We start from the raw sequence: 21,218 nt of genomic DNA on the forward strand, positions 1-21,218 counted from the left end.
ACTGTACGTGCTCAGGCTCGAGTCTCCCTAGGAAGTGCCAGGGAAGAAATCCCAGCAGCAACTAACAACACAGCTCAAGCCACACTTCCAGAGCTGAGCCAAACTAACGTTAATAATCAAGTCAGACCCTGGTGTGCACCCCCAGTCTCCGATCCCGCAGTGGGCAATCACAACTCACTGAAGACAAGTGGCCTTCTATCGGAGGGCGAGGGGTAAAGTATCTCAAATGTACATGCCATAAGACAACGGAAACAGCCCAGAAAACCACACACAGCAGCTGATCCTAGATTATATCCTGAAGAAGAAATTTTGGGGTGAAGTGAAAATGAAATGTAGGTCCAGTCAGTGCTGGGGTTATGTAACAGAGTATCTTGTTTCTTAGGAAACAGATACTGAAGGCTTAAGGGGAAAATACCAGGAAGCAAGCAACCATTCTCCCTGCACACGGAACACACTCGGCATCCCAGAGGTCACTGCACCAAGCCTAAAACCAACACAATGGTATTTGGAGAAGGGGTGTTGGAAGGTGGTTAGAAAAACTCCCCAAGAATGGGTTTACTGAACAAAAGAAGAGGCCTGAGCTAGCAGGAAAGGCTGGCTGGTAGTGTGGCTCGGTGGTACTGTAAGCGCATGGCACATGCAGGGCCCTGGTTGGAGACCCTGTCTCGGAGAGGAAAAGGACTAGAGTAAGCTGGCTGTAAGTAGGTCCGTGAGATGGCTCAGCAAGTTAAGGTCCTGCGGCCAAGCCTGGCAACCTGAGGTCAGTCCTTCATGATGGAAGCAGAGAAATAGTTGTCACCTGACTGCCACATGCTTACACGCACACAGGTGTACACACAAGTGCACTCTCACTCATGCGCATGCACACACAAGTACACTAAATAAATAAAATATAAAACAACTGTCTCTGGTTAAACATAGTTCCTCAGAACAGAAGCTGCAGGCCTGTCTCAGAGGTCCAAGAACACTGCCAGATCACAGACAAGCTAAGCCAGACAACAGATTTCTACAGCTCAAGACCTTGGTCCATCCATGTTCCAAGGCTGGACATGCATCCCAGGCTATGTATTCTGGCTAGTAAAGACAGGAATCTGACTTCAGCCCTTTCTGCTCTACAGAAGGAACAGGAAGCAAACAGTAAAGGGTGTCCTTCCAACCGCGCTCACACAAAGTGTGTGTTGGTTGGCAAGTTCTGTGTTTCATTCTTGCTTGCAAACCATGTCAACGGAGACGTACAAAGCAAGACTTGGGGGTCTATCACTGCTCCTGAAATATCAGGTTCAGGCAGAGCCAGGCTTGTGGCTGGTGCCTTCTCATCTACAACTTCACTAAACACACTATGCCTTCAAACAACAGACTGTGTTACTCAACATTCCTATGTTGAAGTCCTCACCAATGTGATTGATTATATTTCAACTTGAGATCTTTAAGTAACTTAGCATCAAATAAGGCTACAAGATGAGGCCTTCATGTGACAGGCCTGGTGACCTCCAAGAGGAGGGCCACTCTCCCCCTGAAGACACAGAGAAAAGGCCCTCACCAGAAACCTAATCTCTCAAACCTACCTGCTATCTCAAGATCTGGGAGAAAGTCAACGGCTATAATCGATGCCTCCAGTTTATAGTGCTTTACAGAAGCTCATGTGGCCCCAGATCCACACTACAAGGTGGAAGCAGGGCTAGAGAGGTGTGGCAAAGATCTGCTCACACCCCAAACATGGCTGGAACCCAAAAATCAGCTGGTTCCTTTTTAGCACATTCTATTTGCTATTTTTTATAAGTTTGCAAAGTTTTTCAGCTTTTCGGTTCATCCTTTTTGTTTCTTGTGATGCTGAGCGTTGACAAGCACAGGTGAGCCGCTCAGCAACTGTAATCAGCAATAGGTTACTAAGTGCTTTGGATAAGAACACCTCTGCTTTAAAGTCCCCGTCCCTTTATGCCCTGTAATTCCAGAAAGTGGCAAGAAAGCCCAATGCTTCCTCTTCTCCCATGATGCTGACTGTGTATTCTTATCCTAAATTAAATTAATATCCCAAGAAATTCGTCCTGCCCCAAAGCCTCACTTTATGAGACAGACACATTTAAGAACCCTGTGGATATGTGTTGTGGGTTGAACTGTGTGTGATCCTACTTGGAAACAGGAGCCTTGCAGGTCTAATTAGCTAAATAAAGATGAGGTCACAGCCAGGGAAGGTGGTTCATGCCTGGAATCCAAGCTCTTGGGATGCTGAGGCTGGCGGTTTATGGCTAAGTTTGACGCCAACATGAACTACCTAGTGAGTTCAAGTCCACTGGAGCTAAAGAGTAAGATTTTTGACTTGGAATAAACAAAAGATGAATAAGTCATGATGTGGTAGTGTGGGCCCTTACTCTAGTGATCACTCTCCTTATGAAAGAGGGAAACTGGACCCATACGAAGGACAGCAACAGGCGAGGACTGCAGTGACACATGTGTGATTCAAGAAGAGCCAGATGCCAGCAGTCCTCAACTCTGGGACTTGAAAGCCTCCAGCAGCGAGAACAGGCATTTTGTCAGCAGTCTCCAGAGTTGTTGTATAGCAGTTTTACTCCCAGATTCAAACCTTCCAACTTGGAGGGAAACTTCTTCAGACACAGGCTGTAAAGGGAAAATGAGGACATTCTGTGGGGGGTGGGGGGTGGAACACCCCATCTTTCAGAAAAACTCCCTCAAGACAGAGAGTAAACAACTTAAAATAGCTTCAGGAAGCCCCTGAAACTGACTGGAGTCACTTGGCTCCTCCCTCCCAGAAGTGACCAGGAAAGACTGCTGAGAGTCACTCCTGAGGATTAAAGCTGCACAGAAACAGCTGAGAGCAGCCAGCCAGGAGACTGGAAGAAGCAGGGAGCAGACAGCTTCCCGGATGGACGGATGGATGGAGAGGGTGAGACCATCTGCTGAGTGTGCTGCAGCAGCTGTACAGTGTGCTCAGCTTCCCAGCTTTGTGAGCGGACACCCATGCTGGGGTGGGCTTCGGTGATGCAGCTGTCTCTGAATTATTTCTGCTCCTGTAAGTAACTCCTTACCCAATAAAACTCTGTGGCTCATCAAACTGGACTTCCACAGTATCAGTGCTCGCTGTCATGGGCCTCATGATCTGGGGTGAATAGATGTGTGTGTTGCATCTCCCCAGGAAAAGTCTATCAGACAATAGCTGTACCTTGTGACACTAACTACAGGGAACTAGCATAGTGTATGTGTGGCTCAACAGCTGTGTCACCTCATTCCTCACAGCTTTCTAAGTTCCTGATTCTTCTCCATATAAAAACCCTGGTCACACTACCCCAGAGCCCACACTGATCCTGTATAAGACCTCATTTTAACTTATCAGACCTATGGGGATCCAGTTTCCAAAGCTGCATTCACGGGGCTCCAGCTCCAACATACCATACTGGGAGAGCATCAGTCAGATTATGATAGCACCTATGCTAGGGCTGGGCTGAAATCATCTGCTGTGCCTTATTTCCTCCAAAATGAGACTTTTCCTCCTGGAGGGAAGGGGAACTCCCAAGGCTGAGAAAGCCCAGCCGGTTACAAGAGCCACAGGCCCCTCACCAAGCTACAAAAGCAATAAACTGCAGCCCCAAGATAGCTCAGTCAGTAAAGACCCTGCCACACAAGCACTGGTGTGAAAATGGGGGACAGTACTGCACACCCGCCTGTTACTCCTCATCACTGCCACACAAGCACTAGTGTGAAAATGGGGGACAATACTGCACACCCGCCTGTTACTCCTCATCACGCCCAGCCAGCCTCACTGGATCAGAGTGCTCCAGGTTCAGTGAGAGATCCTGACTTAATGAAATACCCTGAAAAGTGACCAAGGGGCTGAGAAATGGCCCAGGGGTTAAAAGCATGTATGCTCTTCCAGAAGACCTGAGTCTGGGCTCCAGTGATACATGGGGTGGCTCACAACCACCTGTAACTACAGAGCCAGAGCGCCCTGGTTTGCTAGCCTCTTGGGCACTGCACTCATGCACAAACCCACTCTACCATACATAGATACATGATAAAAAATCAAAATAAAAAAGTAATTAAGTGATCAAACAGACAGCCAACATGGACCTCTGGTCTCCACATACATGGGCATACACGCCATACAAACACACACCACATGCGTACATACTAAACAAGTAAGAATAAGGGGCAACTGAGGCAGCTCCGCAGGCAAAGGTGCTTGCTGTTAAGCATGGTGACCTGGGTTCCATCCCTGGGGCTCACACACTGGAAAGAGAGGCGACTTCCACAAGTTGTCCTCTGATCGCCACATGATCTCCCTGTGGCGTGCTCCATACTGCCCCCACACATATATACACATGCATACATACATACAGAATAAACAAAATACAAAATAAATAAGGATAAAAGCAGTAATAACGGCTAGGCCGATGTCAGGTGGCACTCCACAGATTCAGCCACCTGGGTCGGGGCACCACACATGCTGGTTTCCAGGTGACACATTTTTGGATTACCCATGTTCCTATAATTAACCCAATAGACTTGAGTGGACCTGTTTCTTTGGCCTGTCTGTCAGTTACATGAAACTCCAGTCTTGGAGGGAAGTTGGGGCTGACAGACAGATCCCTGGTCTCAAGAAAGAAAGGCACACAGCAACTGAAGACAGGCACTCAACAACCGTGGCCTCCACAGAGCACATGCAACGCACACACACGCAAATCATTTTGGATGGGTTTGACTTTGCAGCTTGGTTGGGCCTGATCTCCTTCTCTGTGGGAAGGAGAAGTGGCAGCATGCTCTGCATAAGCTTGCAGTGAGGATTAGTTAACTGTCCAAAGACCAGGGTGGGGCCTGACAACACATTTGTTGGAAGTGGGCCGGACCTAAATTTAAGTACACTCTCTGGACTGGAAAGTCCCTGACTCAGAGCTCCTGGTTTGTTTCTAGGCACAGAGAGGTCAAGAGCAGGTCTGATGATGAAGAACTACCCCCCCCAGCCAGAACACTCCAGCCTACAGTACCCCCAGGAGATTGCCAAGTACACCCCTGTGGGGACCTCGGATTCGCAGACCACTGCAAAGTGCTGAAGGCACAACCAACTATGTCCCATGCAGAGGTCATGGAAGCGTCTGTGCAACAAAGGTAGGTGTGTGTTCCTGTCAGATTGCTCCAAAGCATGACACATCTTTGGTTTTCTCCAAGTGTGGCATGTCAGTCTCTCTCATCTTTCCCCAACCCCCAATATGTGGCCCACTCAGTTCAGGCCAGATTTCAGTAGGAGAGGCAAGCCTTCCACTCTACAGATGCTGGGTTGAGTATCGGCCCACCTCGGGTTCCTTTTATGTCCAGAAAGTGTTAATGCAGCAGCTTTCAGCAGCTCTGAGGATTCTGGGTAATGGGGACGTCCTGTGGGGAGTGAGCAAAAGTGGACACAAGGCCTCCAGGCGAGGTTGTAAAGACCAATCACCTGACCAGAGAGTGAGAGCTGGACAGTAAGGCTGAGAGAGGGAAGTCGGCAGGAGCGCAGAGCGGAAGACGACAGAATGAGAAAGGCATGGAGAGACGGCAGTGTAGAGCTTGCATCCAGTCCCTCCAGGTCTAGGAGCCCTGTCACTCTCTCCTGACCTCCACACGGTGCTCAAGCAGGCAAACGTTCATACACAGAAAACAAGCTAAATACATAAATCTTTTTTTTTAATTGCCAGAGAGAAAAGATTGAAAAAGAAAGGAAGACAGGAAGGGAGGGACGAGAAGGCTCTGCTTAGGGTCTCTCCTTCCCCCAGGCACCAGCCTGGGCTCTTCTCTGAGTTCCCCTACCCCATCCCATGCTCCCACTACACTCAGCCATGGCTCCTCCTCCTCTCTAACTCAGCTCCTCTCACATCTGAGTCCTTAATTCCTCAGTGTGGGTGATGGTCACAGCCCAAACCAAGAGTTGAGGACTGTGGGTTCATTTTCATGCAAACCAAGTATTACTTGTGGAATGTGGGTGCTCAGAATTCAGTGTTACCAATTGAATCAAATGTTATCAGGTCAAATAAATTGGGCTAAATATTACTGAGGAAATACCAGGGCCACGGAAGAAGCTTACTTTTTGTAGGGGCTTAGCACGTGTGTGTGGGTATAAGCAACTCTTAAAAAGCAACAGCAATAGGCAAAACCATGCCGTTTTCAGAATACTTGCTGGTACCAACATTTTTTTTTAATTTTTGTTTTGTTTTGTTTTGTTTTGTTTTTTGTTTTTCGAGACAGGGTTTCTCTGTGTATCCCTCCCTGGCTATCCTGGAACTCACTCTGTAAACCAGGCTGGTCTCGAACTCAGAAATCCACCTGCCTCTGCTTCCCAAGTGCTGAGATTAAAGGTGTGTGCCACCACTGCCTGACTGGTGGTACCAATTTTAAAATGGCTAAGATCTCCACCTAAAAAAAAAAAAGGGGGGGGGGCCTGGCTCAGCGGTTAAGAGCACACTGGCTGCTCTTCCGGAGGTCCTGAGTTCAATCCCAGCAACCACATGTTGGCTCCCAACCATCTGTAGCAGGAATCCAATGCACTCTTCTGAAGATAGCAACAGTATACTCACATACATGAAATAAAGAAATAAATCTTTAAAAAAAAAAAGCCAACTCTTTACTCTCTTTCTTGCTTCTGCTTCCAGAGTACCAGGATTAAAGATAGGAAACCTCGGTTCTACAGAAGGCCAGTCCTTTGCCTTTGCTCTTCAACTGTCTAGGGATACAAATGGGCAGCATTACCTCAGACAAAATGACCGTTCTTAACTGAATACTGTTACACAGAATACTGTGACCATGCCACAGAATTTGACATAACTGTCAGAATTTAGGTTATCTATGTCTTTTGTTATAGAATTTCAAACCAGCTGTGGTGGCTCATGCTTTTAATCCCAGCAGACAGCAAGGGAGAGTCTGAGTTCAAGGCCAGCCTGACCTATACAACTACATAGAGAAACCCCATCTTGAAAGAAAAACAGAAGACATTGTTGGCCAAATTAAACGAGTACAAAACAATATAACAATATGACCACTCTCAAGCTTCTAAAAGAAAAACAGAAGACATTGTTGGCCAAATTAAACGAGTACAAAACAATATAACAATATGACCACTCTCAAGCTTCTATGTACTGACAGACCGAACGGCAGGCTTGAGTGGCATAGGCCTATATTCCTAGTTGTTCCAGACCTGATACAGGAGGATCACAAGTTCAAGGCTAGCCTGAACCATGTAGTGAGACTCTTCTCAAAAAAAAAGGTAAAAAAAATCTCAGTAAGACCTACTTCAGATATAGAGGACTTACTTAGCTTGTGTGGGTTCAATCCCCAGATACCCCTCCAAAAACAACAGAGGACTAAACACAAAGAGAAGTCTGCAGGGTGCTCCCCAAACTCAGCTGAGGCACAGGGAGACAGGGAAATATCTCATTTCATCTGTAAGACTGTGTAAGTATAAGACTACATAAAATACACACACACCAGGGTTTCACTTTCCAGAGTTTTCGAGTTTTTGTTCCTTGTGACCAACTACAGACTAGAACTCTAAACTGAGAAATAAAAAAATAAAGAATTGCTAAGATTCAAAGTTCATACTGTCCTCAAGAGCACGAAGGTCTCCTGCCTCCGGTCCGTCACACCCAGGACATGACTCATCCCTCCTTCTAACATATCTGTGATGTATGTCAGCAACCTGTTAGTCACTTAAAAATCTGCCTGATTACCGGGTCAACTGTCATACTAACACAGCTTGTATTCCAGTGACTCTTACTTAACTTACAAATGGCCCAAACTATTGTTACTACAGTATACTGTATGAATGTTTCATTTTTATTACTAGTTGTTTATAAATTAAACTTTATCATAGGGTGTGTATATAAGAAAAATGCATACAAAAATTGCTAGAGGCTGGAGAGATGAATCACCAGTTAAGAGCACCTACTGCTCTTGCAGAAGACCTGGGTTCAAGTCCCAGCACCCAGTATTCACAGACATGCATAACTCCCATTGAGAGGATCTGAAGCCCTCTTCTGACTTCCTTAGGCACCAGACACACATGTGGTGCACACAAACACATGCAAGCAAATCATTCATATACATAAATAAATCTTTAAAAAAAAGTTTAAGCCGGGCGTGGTGGAGCACGCCTTTAATCCCAGCACTTGGGAGGCAGAGGCAGGTGGATTTCTGAGTTCGAGGCCAGTCTGGTCTACAGAGTGAGTTCCAGGACAGCCGGGGCTACACAGAGAAACCCTGCCTCGAAAAACCAAAAAAAAAAAAAAAAAAAAAAAAAAAAAAAAAAAAAAAAGTTTAAAGGTTTGCTGTATTAGCTGGCTATGTTAGTGCTTATCCAAGTACTAGGGAGATAGAGGCAAGAGAATCAGGACTTCAAGGTCACCCTCAGCTGCAGTGAGTTTGAGGCCTGCCCAGTCTACAAGAGACCCGGAGACCCTGTCTCAAATCCTTTGATGTTAGCCAGTTTCGGATACTTGCTGGGTGTCTTAGAAGAAACCCTCTCAAGATAACAGGAAAAGCAACACTAGTATTTTAGTATTTTAAGAGAGACGGTCTTACAGAAAATGTGAAAGGTGTTTGTGTGCAAACCTGGCTCCCTGAGTTCTATTCCAGAGCTCCCATAAAGGCAGAAGGAAAGAATTTGCTCTGTAAGGTTTCCTTTAACTTCCACGCTACCCCATCACACACACAGTCTAGGAGTCTAGGATGGCCTGCGACCCTGCTAAGAATGAGAATGCTTTTGAGCACAGGGAGAAAGAAGGCCAGCGATCCCAGCATTCCAGAGACCAAAGCTGGAGGATCATGAATTCAAGGCCTGACTGGGTGACATAGTCATACCTTGTCTTGAGCCCAACAATAGCTAGATTTTGTTTCCAGGACCATAAACATCACCCTAACACTGCATACAATATTTCAAAGAACAGAGAAACTCCTAGAAACCTACATGTGAATTGTGAATCAACAGTTAAGTCCACAGAAATAGCCATGAAAATGCAGAATCTGTATTGAGATGAGCAGAGATGGCTGACAGAGGAAACCCAAACTATCAAAGAGAAGGCTAAACAGGAAGATCTCTGTAGGTGGGAGTGAGAGCAAGGCTGGCAGGCATCTCCCTGCCTTTCCTCTGGGCAGCGGGCAATCGTAAGTGCTGTTAGAACCGACAGTAACATTCCAGAGTTCATTTTTATTTTAAGACAGGTTCTCATGCATTCCAAGCTGACGTCTTCTAACAGAGGATGGTGCTGACCATCTGATCACCTGGCCTCTACTCCAGAGTGCTAGAATTACAGCCTAGTTTATGTGGTGCTGAGGACTGAACTAAAGTGCTTCTGGTTAGGCCACCTGTAAAGGGTGGGACCTGCTCAGAAGGGGCCAGATGGACAGATGGACTGTGTCGCGTCCTCTCCTCTACAATGCTTACCAGATTCCCCCAGAGACAGCTGTGGTGAGGCCGACTGGAGATGCCCTTTAGTGGTAGGCAAAGAGTCCACGGTCCCTGCCTTCTCTTCTATTTATTTAGCTCAAGACACAGTGGATTATGGGTCATCTCTCAAACACATCTTTTCTTTCTTTGACACTATGCCTAGCACATCTGTAAGGTACTCAAAACAAGTTAAGAGTTTTTTTTTTCTTTCCTCTCTAGTTCTATCATAGATCACTGACACTGCTACTTAGCAAAAAAAAAAAAAAAAAAAAAAAAAAAAAAAAAAATCAAATGTAGAGACACCCCTCCCCAGAACAGCTCCTTCCATTTCTGCCATGTATTGATCTATATTTGCTCTCTAAAACACCTAATATAGTAGTGTATGCATATCAAAGTAAGCATAGATTTCTCCTTAAATGGAGTATACTAAAAGTTTTGTGACCTCAGTTTTGTTAATAGACACCCCTTAGGAAATTACAGATTACTATTAATATTACAAATTAATTGGATCACTCACAACTAGAATCGCAAATATTAATACCACCTATATATACAGACCATGGTTCAGGCATTACACTATTCTGTTATCAGACAATACCATAATTCTGTGGGTCCAGGCACACAGAATTATTAATCCTAGGAGATCCTCCTCCAACCCCTGTCTACAAAGCAGTGTGTTTAGACACAAAATGTACTAAGCTGTCTTACAAGCCTAATGGCAGCTGCCACAGGCTCAAACACTGCCTTACACTTTCCTATGAGGCTGGGCAAGAATGTAGAGGGACCTTGGCCCTCTGGGTCCAAAGCCTGGCCTGCCCAGGATGGATCACAGTTTATTCTCCTTATGAGCTCAAAGTACTGGATACCCAGCTGGCATTGAAAAAGGCCTGGTCTCAGAAGTGCCTGCTTGCCCTCGAGCCTAGAAAGGCATTAGGCAGGTGGAAATTGCCCATGATCTGACTGGCGCCTGCAGGCCTGGATCAAGTTCAGATTGCTTCATTCACCTTCATTCAGACCACTGTACCGAGCCAAATCACTCCCTAGCATAGTGAAGTCTGCCTTTGTGGGAGAGCTAACTTCTACATGCTTCCCCCAGAAGTCCTCCTGCACCTGTAAGTCTTCTAACTGCAATGATACACAGCGTGGGCTGCTACCAGTACTACTGGGTCTGAGACCCTCTGAATGATGGCGTACAGTCAAAAAGATGTTTACCACCTATAGCGATGACCTTGAGACCCATTTTCCTTTCTGTGACATAAAAGCATTAGTCCAATCATGTCATTTCAGATCTCATAACCAGTAAAATCAAATCAAACGGTAGTAATGAACTGTTGAGAAAATGAGAAAAAAATACAAACTATGTGTCACTATATAATTTCCTAAGAACACTATTTGGGAGAGAGAACGAGCACTAGGAAAGAGGTAATACCAGAACAAGTGTAGCCATCCCACAGAAGCACCCCCACCCCCACCCCAACACAGGCAGTCTTAGATCCCGAATCCGCTTTTTCACTCTGGACAAGGGTCCAGTCCAGCTGAGCCCCACTTGCCCTGACGTGGGACAGCCTGGGGATGTCCCCTAATGACTGTGAACCCAAGCATCAACTTCCAACGCAAGCAAGTCTAAACGCCAGAAACACACGTCAGGCCTGCTAAGCCGCTCTGCGGCCTCAGCCGAGCCCTAGGACCCCGAGTCCCCTCCCGCAGCTTCCTTGCTGCCCCTCTCCAGAACCCGTTTCTCCGGCCCTGACCGGCCGCTGTCCTGGCTGGTCCTGCCCGCGGCCCTGCCGGGAGACCCTGGCCCGGCTACGACCGCCCAAGGTCGGCGGGGGAGGCCGCGGGTCGTGGACAGGCACCTGGCGGGACAGAGTCAGCCGGGGTCCGGCCGAGGCCAAGGGGGCGCCGGGTGGTGGACACGCACAGTTCCGCCCGCCCCTCGCCCAACAGGCGCCCCCCGCACACCCGGAGCGCCTCACTCACCCCGGCGACGCCATGAGCGCAGCGGCCTGGGCGCTCCCGCCTCCTCCGCTGCTTGCGCGGCTGCCGCCGGGCGCCGGGGAGGGGCCTGTAGGCCGCCCCCGCCCGCTCCGTTAGGGCGTCGGGCGCCGTGGGCTGAGCTCAGTGGAGGGCAGGCGGGCGCCTGGGGCGAGGGAGAGGACGCCCTGGGCCCAGAGCACTACCTACGGCAGCCACCGGCCAGGCCGGCCCGCTGCCCGGAGGCTGGAACTCACCTGCGGAGCCAGACCTGCCCTGGGGCCACTGACAGCTGCCAGACTGCTGGACACCACCCTCTAGTCCCCGCATTCTGATGTTAATTTCTGTAAGAAACGCACTTTCCTCTACCTCTGGGGTGTACAGTGTTGCTGTTCTAAAGGAAAACAACATCTCTCCTGCTACTAGTTCGCAGCGGGGTGGAGTAATGTTGGCCTCTGAGCTGGTTTCCCACTTTTTTTTTAAGTGTGTATATTAAGCCTTATCTTGTATTACATAGAAATAAAAAGTTTAGAACTTGTGCAGTGGGGTTTCCCAGAATCACCTACAAGCTATGAATATTTAGGCATGTAAAATTTTGAGGCTTGGTTCCAGCCCCTGCTAAATTAGTTTCAAAGACAAATTATATCTTTTAAGAGAAAATACCTAATTTAAAGAAACAAACTCTGGACTATGCAGTGCAAACCACTGCTGGTGGCATTTTTGTGTTATCACATTAAGTTGTTTTTTCAATTTATTTTTTTCATACAGTGCATTTTCCTTTCTGTGACATAAAAGCATTAGTCCAATCATGTCATTTCAGAACTCATAACCAGTAAAATCAAATCAAACGGTAGTAATGAACTGTTGAGAAAATGAGAAAAAAAATACAAACTATGTGTCACTATAATTTCCCTTCCCAGCTCCTCCCCACCTTCCTACCTTCAAGTTCTTTTTCTTTATTTTCATTGAGACAGGTTCTCTGTTTAACACTGTCCTGCCAAGAGCTTGCTGTGTAGACCAGGATGGCCTTGAATTCATGGAGTTCCACCTGCCTGCTTTTTCTCCAGAGTGCTGAGATTAAAAGTGTGCACCACCATGCGGGGCAGGGCCCAACATTGAGATAGTATTCTCTTCACCACTAAGAATATTAAACACCGGGCTGGAGAGATGGCTCAGTGGTTGAGAGCACTGAATGCTCTTCCAGAGGTCCTGAGTTCAAATCCCAGCAACCACATGGTGGCGCCCAACCATCGGTAATGAGATCTGACGCCCTCTCCTGGAGTGTCTGAAGACAGCTACAGTGTATTTACAGATAATAAAATAAATAAATCTTAAAAAAAAAGAATATTAAACACCAAAGAGATTATAAAGCACCGAAGAGATAATTGAACAATTTGCCCATCGACCAGAACACCTAGGCTGGAAACTGGGCTCTGCCTACTTACTAGCTACAGTTGCCCAGATAAGACAGGAGCTCTCCAGGGCCACCACTCCTCATTCTCTTCTTCTCTGAGGGCTAAATAAATGAATACTCCTTTAGTACAGGTTCTCTTTCAGTACTTGAATCCAGTCAGTGCTTCTGGACATTCTTGCCCTCTTCAGGAAAACAAAAGCTAACAATTACTTGAGATGTTCAGAAGACATCAGAGAGCTACCCAGGAAAGCTGACAAATGGAAAGTTCGATACAAAGTACAAATCCAGAAGAAAGGGTGAGAAAGGTTGAGGACTGGGCAATCATAAATGGCTGGATTCAAGGCAGTAATGATCGCCACTAGAGAAGGCCAGACTAAAGCAAGTTTAAAAAACCAAAACAAGCAGGGCGGTGGTGGCCTCGCCTTTAATCTCAGCACTTGGGAGGCAGAGGCAGAGGCAGAGGCAGAGGCAGAGGCAGAGGCAGAGGCAGAGGCAGAGGCAGAGGCAGAGGCAGAGGCAGAGGCAGAGGCAGAGGCACAGGCAGGTGGATTTCTGAGTTCAAGGCCAGCCTGGTCTACAAAGTGAGTTCCAGGACAGCCAGGGCTACACAGAGAAACCCTGTCTTGAACACCCCCCCCCCCAAAAAAAAACAAAACAAAACAAAACAAAAACCTAAATTGATGTGCAAAAGGAAGCCTCTTCCGCCAGGCTGTGGTAGTGCAGGCCTTCAGTCCCAGCCCTCAGGGAGCAGTGTCCCACACCACACATTGGACCAAAGGAAGCCTGTCCCCAGTTGGTTTTTGACTGGTCAATAAAGTTTCCGGTGGCTGATGACTGGGTAGGAAGACAGAGACAGGACTTTTAGGATTCCCAGGAAGGGAAGGAGGAAGAGGAGATTCCTCCAAGACCGGAGTGTAGGAGACGGACCACTCTGGAAAGGCGCAGGAGGGTGAAACAGCTGACATGTAGGTTCAGGGGAAAGCAGCCATAGGAGGGCTGCCTAGCAGGGTCCTGGGCAGCGAAGATGAAATATAGATTTAGTAAGTATTAACTCAGGGATACGGGAGGGAAGTGTGTGTGTTAGCCACGTGGAATAAGGGAGTGGCTTGGCCATTGAGCTGTTTAAGGTTATTTAAGATATAAGGCTGTGTGTGTGTGTGTGTCTTTCTTTCAGGAATCCAGAACATTGGGGCAATAGCGGCATGCGTACCCGCCAGAAAGTATAGAGCAAATTGACAAACTAACACTTCACCTCCTCGCCTCCCTTTACTAGTCGCTGCTGTCTGTGAAGGTCTCAGAGACACCCCGTCCTACATTGCCAATCTACAGAGTGAGTTCTAGGCTAGGCAGGCCTATACAATGAAACCCTGTCTCAAAAAATAAGGCAAAATAGAAATAAGTAAACCATCTCATATTATCAACTTAATTTATAAATCTTTATTTTTAAATGTTGCTTAATCTGCCTGGTTCTGCCTTCTTCAGTGCTAGGACTGAGGAATGCACAACCTCTCCCAGGAGTTTGTTTTGTTTTAAATTTTTCCTTAAAGATTTTTAAATTCATTTTTAATGAAGTATGTGTATGTGAATATTTACACATGATTGCTGGTGGCTGTGGAAACCAGAGGTATCGTATCCCCCTTATCTGGAGTCATAGGTTGAGAGCTACTGGACACAGTGCTTCAAACACAGCTTGGGTGTTCTGCAGGTGCAGTACTCTCAACTGCTGAGCCATCTCCTCTCTCATGCCCTCTTACTGCATTCTTAAGATTTATTATTTCTTATGCATGTGTGCTTTGCCTGTATATATGTCTGTGTTCCTACATGAGTGCAGTGCCCACAAAGGCTAAGAGAGAGCATTAGGTCCCCTGGAACTAGAGTTACAGATGGTTGGTTATAAACTGTCATGTGGGTGCCAGAAACACAACTCAAGTCTTCTAGAAAAACAGCCAGTGCTCTAGACTGCTGAGCCAGGTCTCAGACCCTTGTCTTAATGATGACTATTGCCTAGACAACAGAGACACATAATGCCATTCATTGAAAACAATGTATCCCATTTTTTTACATCTCATTTAGAGTAAAATGAAAAAATATTCTGATATTTGGTAAAGCCAAGTATTCACTTTAATTGACAAATAGTATTATTTACAAATATATTATTTATCTATTCCCAGTCTCATAAATATTTACAGGGTTTCTCTTGACATTTCATTTCACTTTGAGTCTTTATATGTAAATTGTGTCCATTTACAGTAAGTAATTTTTGAGTAAATATAATGTCTTAAATATGGATACTGATAATATACAACTAAAAGAAATCACTTTAAAAAAACAAAACTTGGGGGCTGGTGAGATGGCTCAGTGGGTAAGAGCACCCGACTGCTCTTCCGAAGGTCAGGAGTTCAAATCCCAGCAACCACATGGTGGCTCACAACCGTCCGTGATGAGATCTGACGCCCTCTTCTGGAGTGTCTGAGGACAGCTACAGTGTACTTACAATAAATAAATAAATCTTTTAAAAAAGACAAAAAACCCAAAACTTTACCTATCCCTAACCATGTGAGCCCAAACTGCTATGAAGTAAATTGCCAACATTAAGTAACTACCACCATTTTCATTTCTAGAAAAGTTTCATCATCTGGAACAGAAACTGATCCTTCTGACATAACTCTCTATTTCCACTTCCCCACCCTAGAAGCTCTCTCTGTTGTGCTGTAGCTATTTGAATGCTCTCTTTCTAGGGATCTGCTTAATGGGATCAGAACTATTCTTTATGACCACCTAATCTCACTAAGCTATAATGAAATTCTTTTCAGTAATCAGAACATTTCGGCTGGAAACTGGGCTCCACCAACTTATTAACTATGTATTCAAGGTTCATTTTTTTGCATTTTGTCTGTTCAGACTACCAAAAACTATCAACAGACTGGGTGCCAGAAACAACATGGCTAGAGTTCCAAAATCTACTTCTTGTGGTTGTTTTCTGTTTAGACAGTGAGTCTGTGTCTCTGCATATGCATGGGAGCATGAGGAGGGAACAGGCACTCTCCATGGTGTCTTCTTGTCTTTTTCTTTCTTCTCATGTCATTCTAGAAAAGTCTTGTTTGTATGTGTATGGATGATCTGTCTGCATGTATGTAATTGTATCACATGTGTGAAGTGCAGTGGCAGTCAGAAGAAGGCGCCGATCTCTGGCACTGGCCCCACACAGTGTGAGGTGCTGAAGGAGCTGGGAGCGCCCTGGGCTTGAGCAGGGTCCAGCTCCAGGCTGTTGTTGCTCTGCAGGAGCACAGTGGGGCAGGGTCCCCGGGCACCATTCCCTAGATGCCACTGCACAGCTCATCTCTTTCAGCACAAGCCTTGGCTCCAACATTACATTTCCTAGTGTTCTTCTTTCTACTTCTATTGTACATTGTGTGTGTCTTTTTGCCCCATTTGTTCTTTTTCATTGTAGACCCACATAAGAACAATTATGAATAACTACAAGATAAAGTCAATATTAGGTTGTCTTGAAATCTCTACCAAGGGGGGGAAAAAGTAGTTCATTAATTTTCAATTTAGCCTAAGGTATATCCTTAGGATTTGGGGGTTGCGGGATGTACTGGCTGGTTTTGTGTGTCAACTTGACACAAGCTGGAGTTATCACAGAGAAAGGAGCTTCAGTTGAGGAAATGCCTCCATGAGATCCAGCTGTAAGGCATTTTCTCAATTAGTGATCAAGGGGGAAGGACCCATTGTGGGTGGTGCCATCCCTGGGCTGGTAATCTTGGTTCTATAAGAGAGCAGGCTGAGCAAGCCAGGGAGGCAAGCCAGTAAAGAACATCCCTCCATGGCCTCTGCATCAGCTCCTGCTTCCTGACCTGCTTGAGTTCCAATCCTGACTTCTTTCAGTGATGAACAGCAATGTGGAAGTGTAAACTGAATAAACCCTTTCCTCCTCAACTGCTTCTTGGTCATGTTTGTGCAGGAATAGAAACCCTAACTAAGACAGGGGAACAAAACAAAAACTGCCATATTCTTTGCCAAAATATCACAAAAATGGAACTGTCTCTAATACTTGCTAATATTGCTTCCCTCTGAAACCTCATAAGCCAGGGCCTCCATAGTTCACACATAATTCACACACAGTTCACATTCAGAACTACCATCTTCTAAACTCCTACTAGGCTGGTATGGTAATCCCCACTTACAGTTCCAACCACTCTCCCTGTCCAAAGTCCTCAGACTTCCACATTCCTCCAAAAAGGAAAAAAAAAAAAAGAAAAGAAAAAAAGCTAGGACAGGCAATAATACCCCACTCCTGATACCAGCTTCTGTCTTAATTTTCTATTACTGTGAGAAGATACCATGACAAACACAGCTTAGAGAAGAGTTTGTTTGAGGCTTATAGTTTCAGAGGTCTAGAGTCTATGACCATCATAGCATGAGACCAAGCAGGCATGGCACTGGAGCAGCAGCTGAGAGCTCACGTCCTGAGACACAGAGAGGATGGGAATGGTATGGTCTGTAAAGCCCACCCTCAGGGACACACCACCTCTACCACCACCTCCTACCCCTTCCCAACCTGTTCTACCAGCTTGGGACCAAGCATTAAAACATATGATCCTATGGAACCACTTCCATTCAGACAACCACAAGCAGCAGTGCTTGTTAACCTCTGATCCATCTTTCCAGTCCATCTTCTTTTCTTATAAGCACACCAATCCTATCAGATTAGAGCTTTATTCTTATGATCTTATCTAATGCTAATTACCTCCTTAAAGGAAGGTCACAGAATCCTGTTTAAATTTAGGAATCTAGTCTAGGACATTCTAGTATTTCAACTATGCTATTTTTTTTTTGTATTTTTGTTTTATTCTTTTCCTTTTTTTTTAAAGGTAAGATCTTGCTGGACATGGTGATGCATGTCTTTAATCCCAGCACTTGGGGGGGTGGGGGTAGGGGCAGGGGATAGAGACAGGTTGATCTCAAATTCCAGGACAGCCTGGTCTACAAAGTGAGTTCCAGGACAGCCAGGACTGCTAAATAGAGAAACTCTGCCTCCAAAAAGGAAAGAAAGAAAGAAAGAAAGAAAGAAAGAAAGAAAGAAAGAAAGAAAGAAAGAAAGAGAGAGAGAGAGAGAGAGAGAGAGAGAGAGAGAGAGAGAGAGAGAAAGAAAGAAAGAAAGAAAGAAGGAAGGAAGAAAAAAAAGAAAGAAGGAAGGGAAGGGAAGGGAAGGGAAGGGAAGGGAAGGGAAGGGAAGGGAAGGGAAGGGAAGGGAAGGGAAGGGAAGGGAAAGGGGGGTAAGATCTTGTTTAACCCAGGCTGGCCTTTTCAAACTCATTATCCTCCTGCCTCAACCTCTAAGATGCATGAGGGATAAAAAAGGAGGGGTAGGGTGGAGGAGGGGTGTTTTGGTGTTTTGAGATAAGATCTCATCTTCTGCCCCTACCTCCCAAGTAGGATCACAGACGTGTGCCACCATGCTTGAATAAAAGGGCATTTATTGCCCTCGCTCTTTATAAAAACTGAAATAATGACAACAATATTTATTCTCCGAATACTAGTACTTATAATTCCAGCACCTCTTGGGAGATGGAGGCAGGAGAATCAGGAGTTCAAAGCCAGTTCCTGCTGCATAAAAAGCTGCTAAACAGACCCAAAGAAGCCAGATAACAAGGGCCCAGGGGAGGATGCTGAACCTTTCTCAGAAGGGGAAATAAAATAGACATGAGAGGTGGACGGAGGGAGGGACTGGGCAGCAGAGTGGATGGGGGATCGCATGTAGGGAGAGCAGGGGAGAGAGAATGGAAATTGGCAGGGGACATCTCTAGGATGTACCAGAGACCTGGGACAGAGTGGGGGTTCGGGGAGGCCCCAGGGTGTCTGTCTATGGGGGGACTCTAGCTGAAACTCCTAGTAGTAGGGGATATAGATCCTAAAGTGGCCACTTCCTGTAGCTAGGCAGGACACCCAGTGGAGGGATAAGGACAGCAACCCTCCTACAAAACTTTCAACCCAAAATGTGCCCCTGCCTTCAAGAAGTGCAGGCACAAAATTGGAGCAGAGACAGAGGGAACAGCCAACCTGACACAATTAATGATGCTCTGTTGTGCTTACAAACAGGAGCCTAGCATAACTGCCCTCTGAGAGACTCCTCTCAATAGCTGACTGAAACAGATGCAGTGACACACAGCCAAACATTTGATGGAGCTGGGGGAGTCTTGTAGAAGAATTGGAAGGATTGAGGATGGATACGGACTCTAAAGGAAAACCAAAAGTCATCTAACCTGGACCCTAGGAGCAGGGCCTATCCCTGACTGTGTTGCCTGTTTATGGATCCTGTTCCTCTAACTGGGCTGCTCTGTCTGGCCTCGGTGAGAGAGGACACACCTAGTCCTGTGGTAGTTTGCTATGCCAGGATGGAGGTGGTGCCCAGGGGTGAGGGGCTCCCCCTTCTCAGGAGAGGGGAAGGGAGGAAGAGCTGTGAGAGCAGGCAGTGGGAAGAGGGGCTGATAGTGGGGTTACAGTGAATAAGTAAATAAAGGAAAAAGCTGGTGAGATGGTTCAGTGGGTGAAGGCACCTGACGCCATAACTGCCAGCCTGAGTTCAAACCCTAGGTCCCATGTCATGTTAAAGAGAAATACTATAACAAGATGTCCTCTCTCCTTTACACATGGACCCTGGCAAAGATGGTTCCCACCCCCACCCCAAAGAAAGAAAACGTTTAAAAAACAAACAAACAAAAAAAGGCATGGTAAGACATTTCTGTTAATTTGAATTATTTAATATTTTAAAAACCATCTAAGTTTATTTATTTAATTTGTAGTGCTAGGATTGAACCCAAGACCTGGCAAATGCCAAGCAAATGGTCTGCTACTGAGCAACTCAATGAAAGTTTTTATTTATTTTATTCATTAAACACTTTAAAAAGAATTGCTAATTGTTTTATGTGTACGAGTGCTTTACCTGTGTGTATGTCTGTGTACCACATCCACGCCCAATACCTGCAGAAATCAAAAGAGGACACTGGACCCCCTGGGACTGCAGTTATGGCTGTGAGCTGTCATGTGGGTGCTGGAAACTGGACCTGGGTCCTCTACAAAAGTAACAGTGCTCTTAACCACAGACCAACTCTTTAGACCCGAATGTGTAGTCTTTTATCTTTAAAGATCATCTGGCCCTACCAACTGGCTCTAAGGCAAGGGTGACTTTGAACTTCTGATTATCCTGTCTCCACCTCCCCAGTACTGGGGTTGCAGGCATGTGCCACAGCAGCTTTATGTGTTGCTAGGAGCTGAAGCTGGGGCTTTATACGTGCTTGGTCAATTCTACCAACTAAACTCCATCACCAGGCTCCAAAGTTGTTTCTTGGGGCTGGAGATGGCCCAGTTCCGAGCATACACTGTGCTTCCACATGACCTGACTTCAGTTCCCGACACCCATGTCAGGCAGCTAACAGCAGCCTGAAACAACCCCAGCTCTTATAAGAGCCAACGCTGTTGGCCTCAAAGGGCACCCCAGATCATGTACATATACCCACACAAACACACATCATTTATAAACAAGTTTTGTTTCTTGAAAAATAAAAGGATGGCAAACTAATAAAAACTGATTTGTTGCCAAATTAACAAAGGGGAAAAAAAGCATTCACAATAAAAATCAGAAACATTAATGGAGACATTGCTATTAACCTTACAAAATCAAAAGAACAGCTGTATACCAACAAATTAGATAATCCATATGAAAGGAGCAAATTTCCAGAAATATAGATTATTTTGAAGTTATTAATAATTTTTCTTTTTTTTTTTTTTTTTTTAAAGATTTATTTATTATTATATGTAAGTACACTGTAGCTGTCTTCAGACACACCAGAAGAGGGAGTCAGATCTTGTTAGGGATGGTTGTGAGCCACCATGTGGTTGCTGGGATTTGAACTCTGGACCTTCAGAAGAGCAGTCGGGTGCTCTTACCCACTGAGCCATCTCACCAGCCCCTTAATAATTTTTCTTATCTTTGTAACAAAATATCTAATGACAATTTAAGAAGGGATGAATTTACTTTGGTTCATTTGAGAGTAAGTCTATCATGACGTGCAAAGCATGGCAGCAAGACCCTAAGAATGATGTTTACATTGTATTGGCTATCAGAAAACAGGCTTGGCCAGAAGCTAAGCTAACTCATAAGATCCTTTGGGACTTCATAACCCACTTGCTTCAGCTAAGCTATACCCCATTTCCTGAAGACTCTGCAACTCCCAAAACAGTGTCACTAGTATGCAAACACATAAGCCAAGGGGGACATTTCACTTTCAAACTGTAACATAAACCAAGTCAAAGAGAGAGAGAGAAAAGAGAAGAGGAGAGAAGAGAAGAGGAGAGGAGAGGAGAGGAGAGGAGAGGAGAGGAGAGGAGAGGAGAGGAGAGGAGAGG

The 21,218-nt window shown here is 45.7% G+C and overlaps 1 protein-coding gene across 11 annotated transcripts in view; it reads right to left on the reverse strand.

The window, feature by feature from the left end:
• Urgcp (upregulator of cell proliferation) overlaps positions 1–21,218 on the reverse strand; it is a 48,960-nt gene that overhangs the window by 16,279 nt on the left and 11,463 nt on the right. For 3 of the 11 annotated variants that reach the window (NM_001361591.1, NM_001361590.1, NM_178623.3), the window contains exon 1: positions 11,402–11,481. The exons of 4 other annotated variants lie outside the window; for them this stretch is intronic. Coding sequence is in view for 2 of the 7 variants with exons in the window: in NM_178623.3 (NP_848738.2) it covers positions 11,402–11,415 (14 nt within the window). In the remaining 5 variants the exon portion in view is untranslated. Of the gene's footprint in view, positions 1–2,369; positions 2,617–11,401; positions 11,657–21,218 lie in introns of those variants that run through there. 4 more of the 11 variants (NM_001361588.1, XM_006514815.4, XM_011243753.3 and 1 more) reach the window with 4 other exon arrangements.

The sequence above is a fragment of the Mus musculus genome, chromosome 11 (genome assembly GCF_000001635.26).
Source record: "Mus musculus strain C57BL/6J chromosome 11, GRCm38.p6 C57BL/6J".
In the NCBI taxonomy this organism is placed as follows: Eukaryota; Metazoa; Chordata; class Mammalia; order Rodentia; family Muridae; genus Mus; species Mus musculus.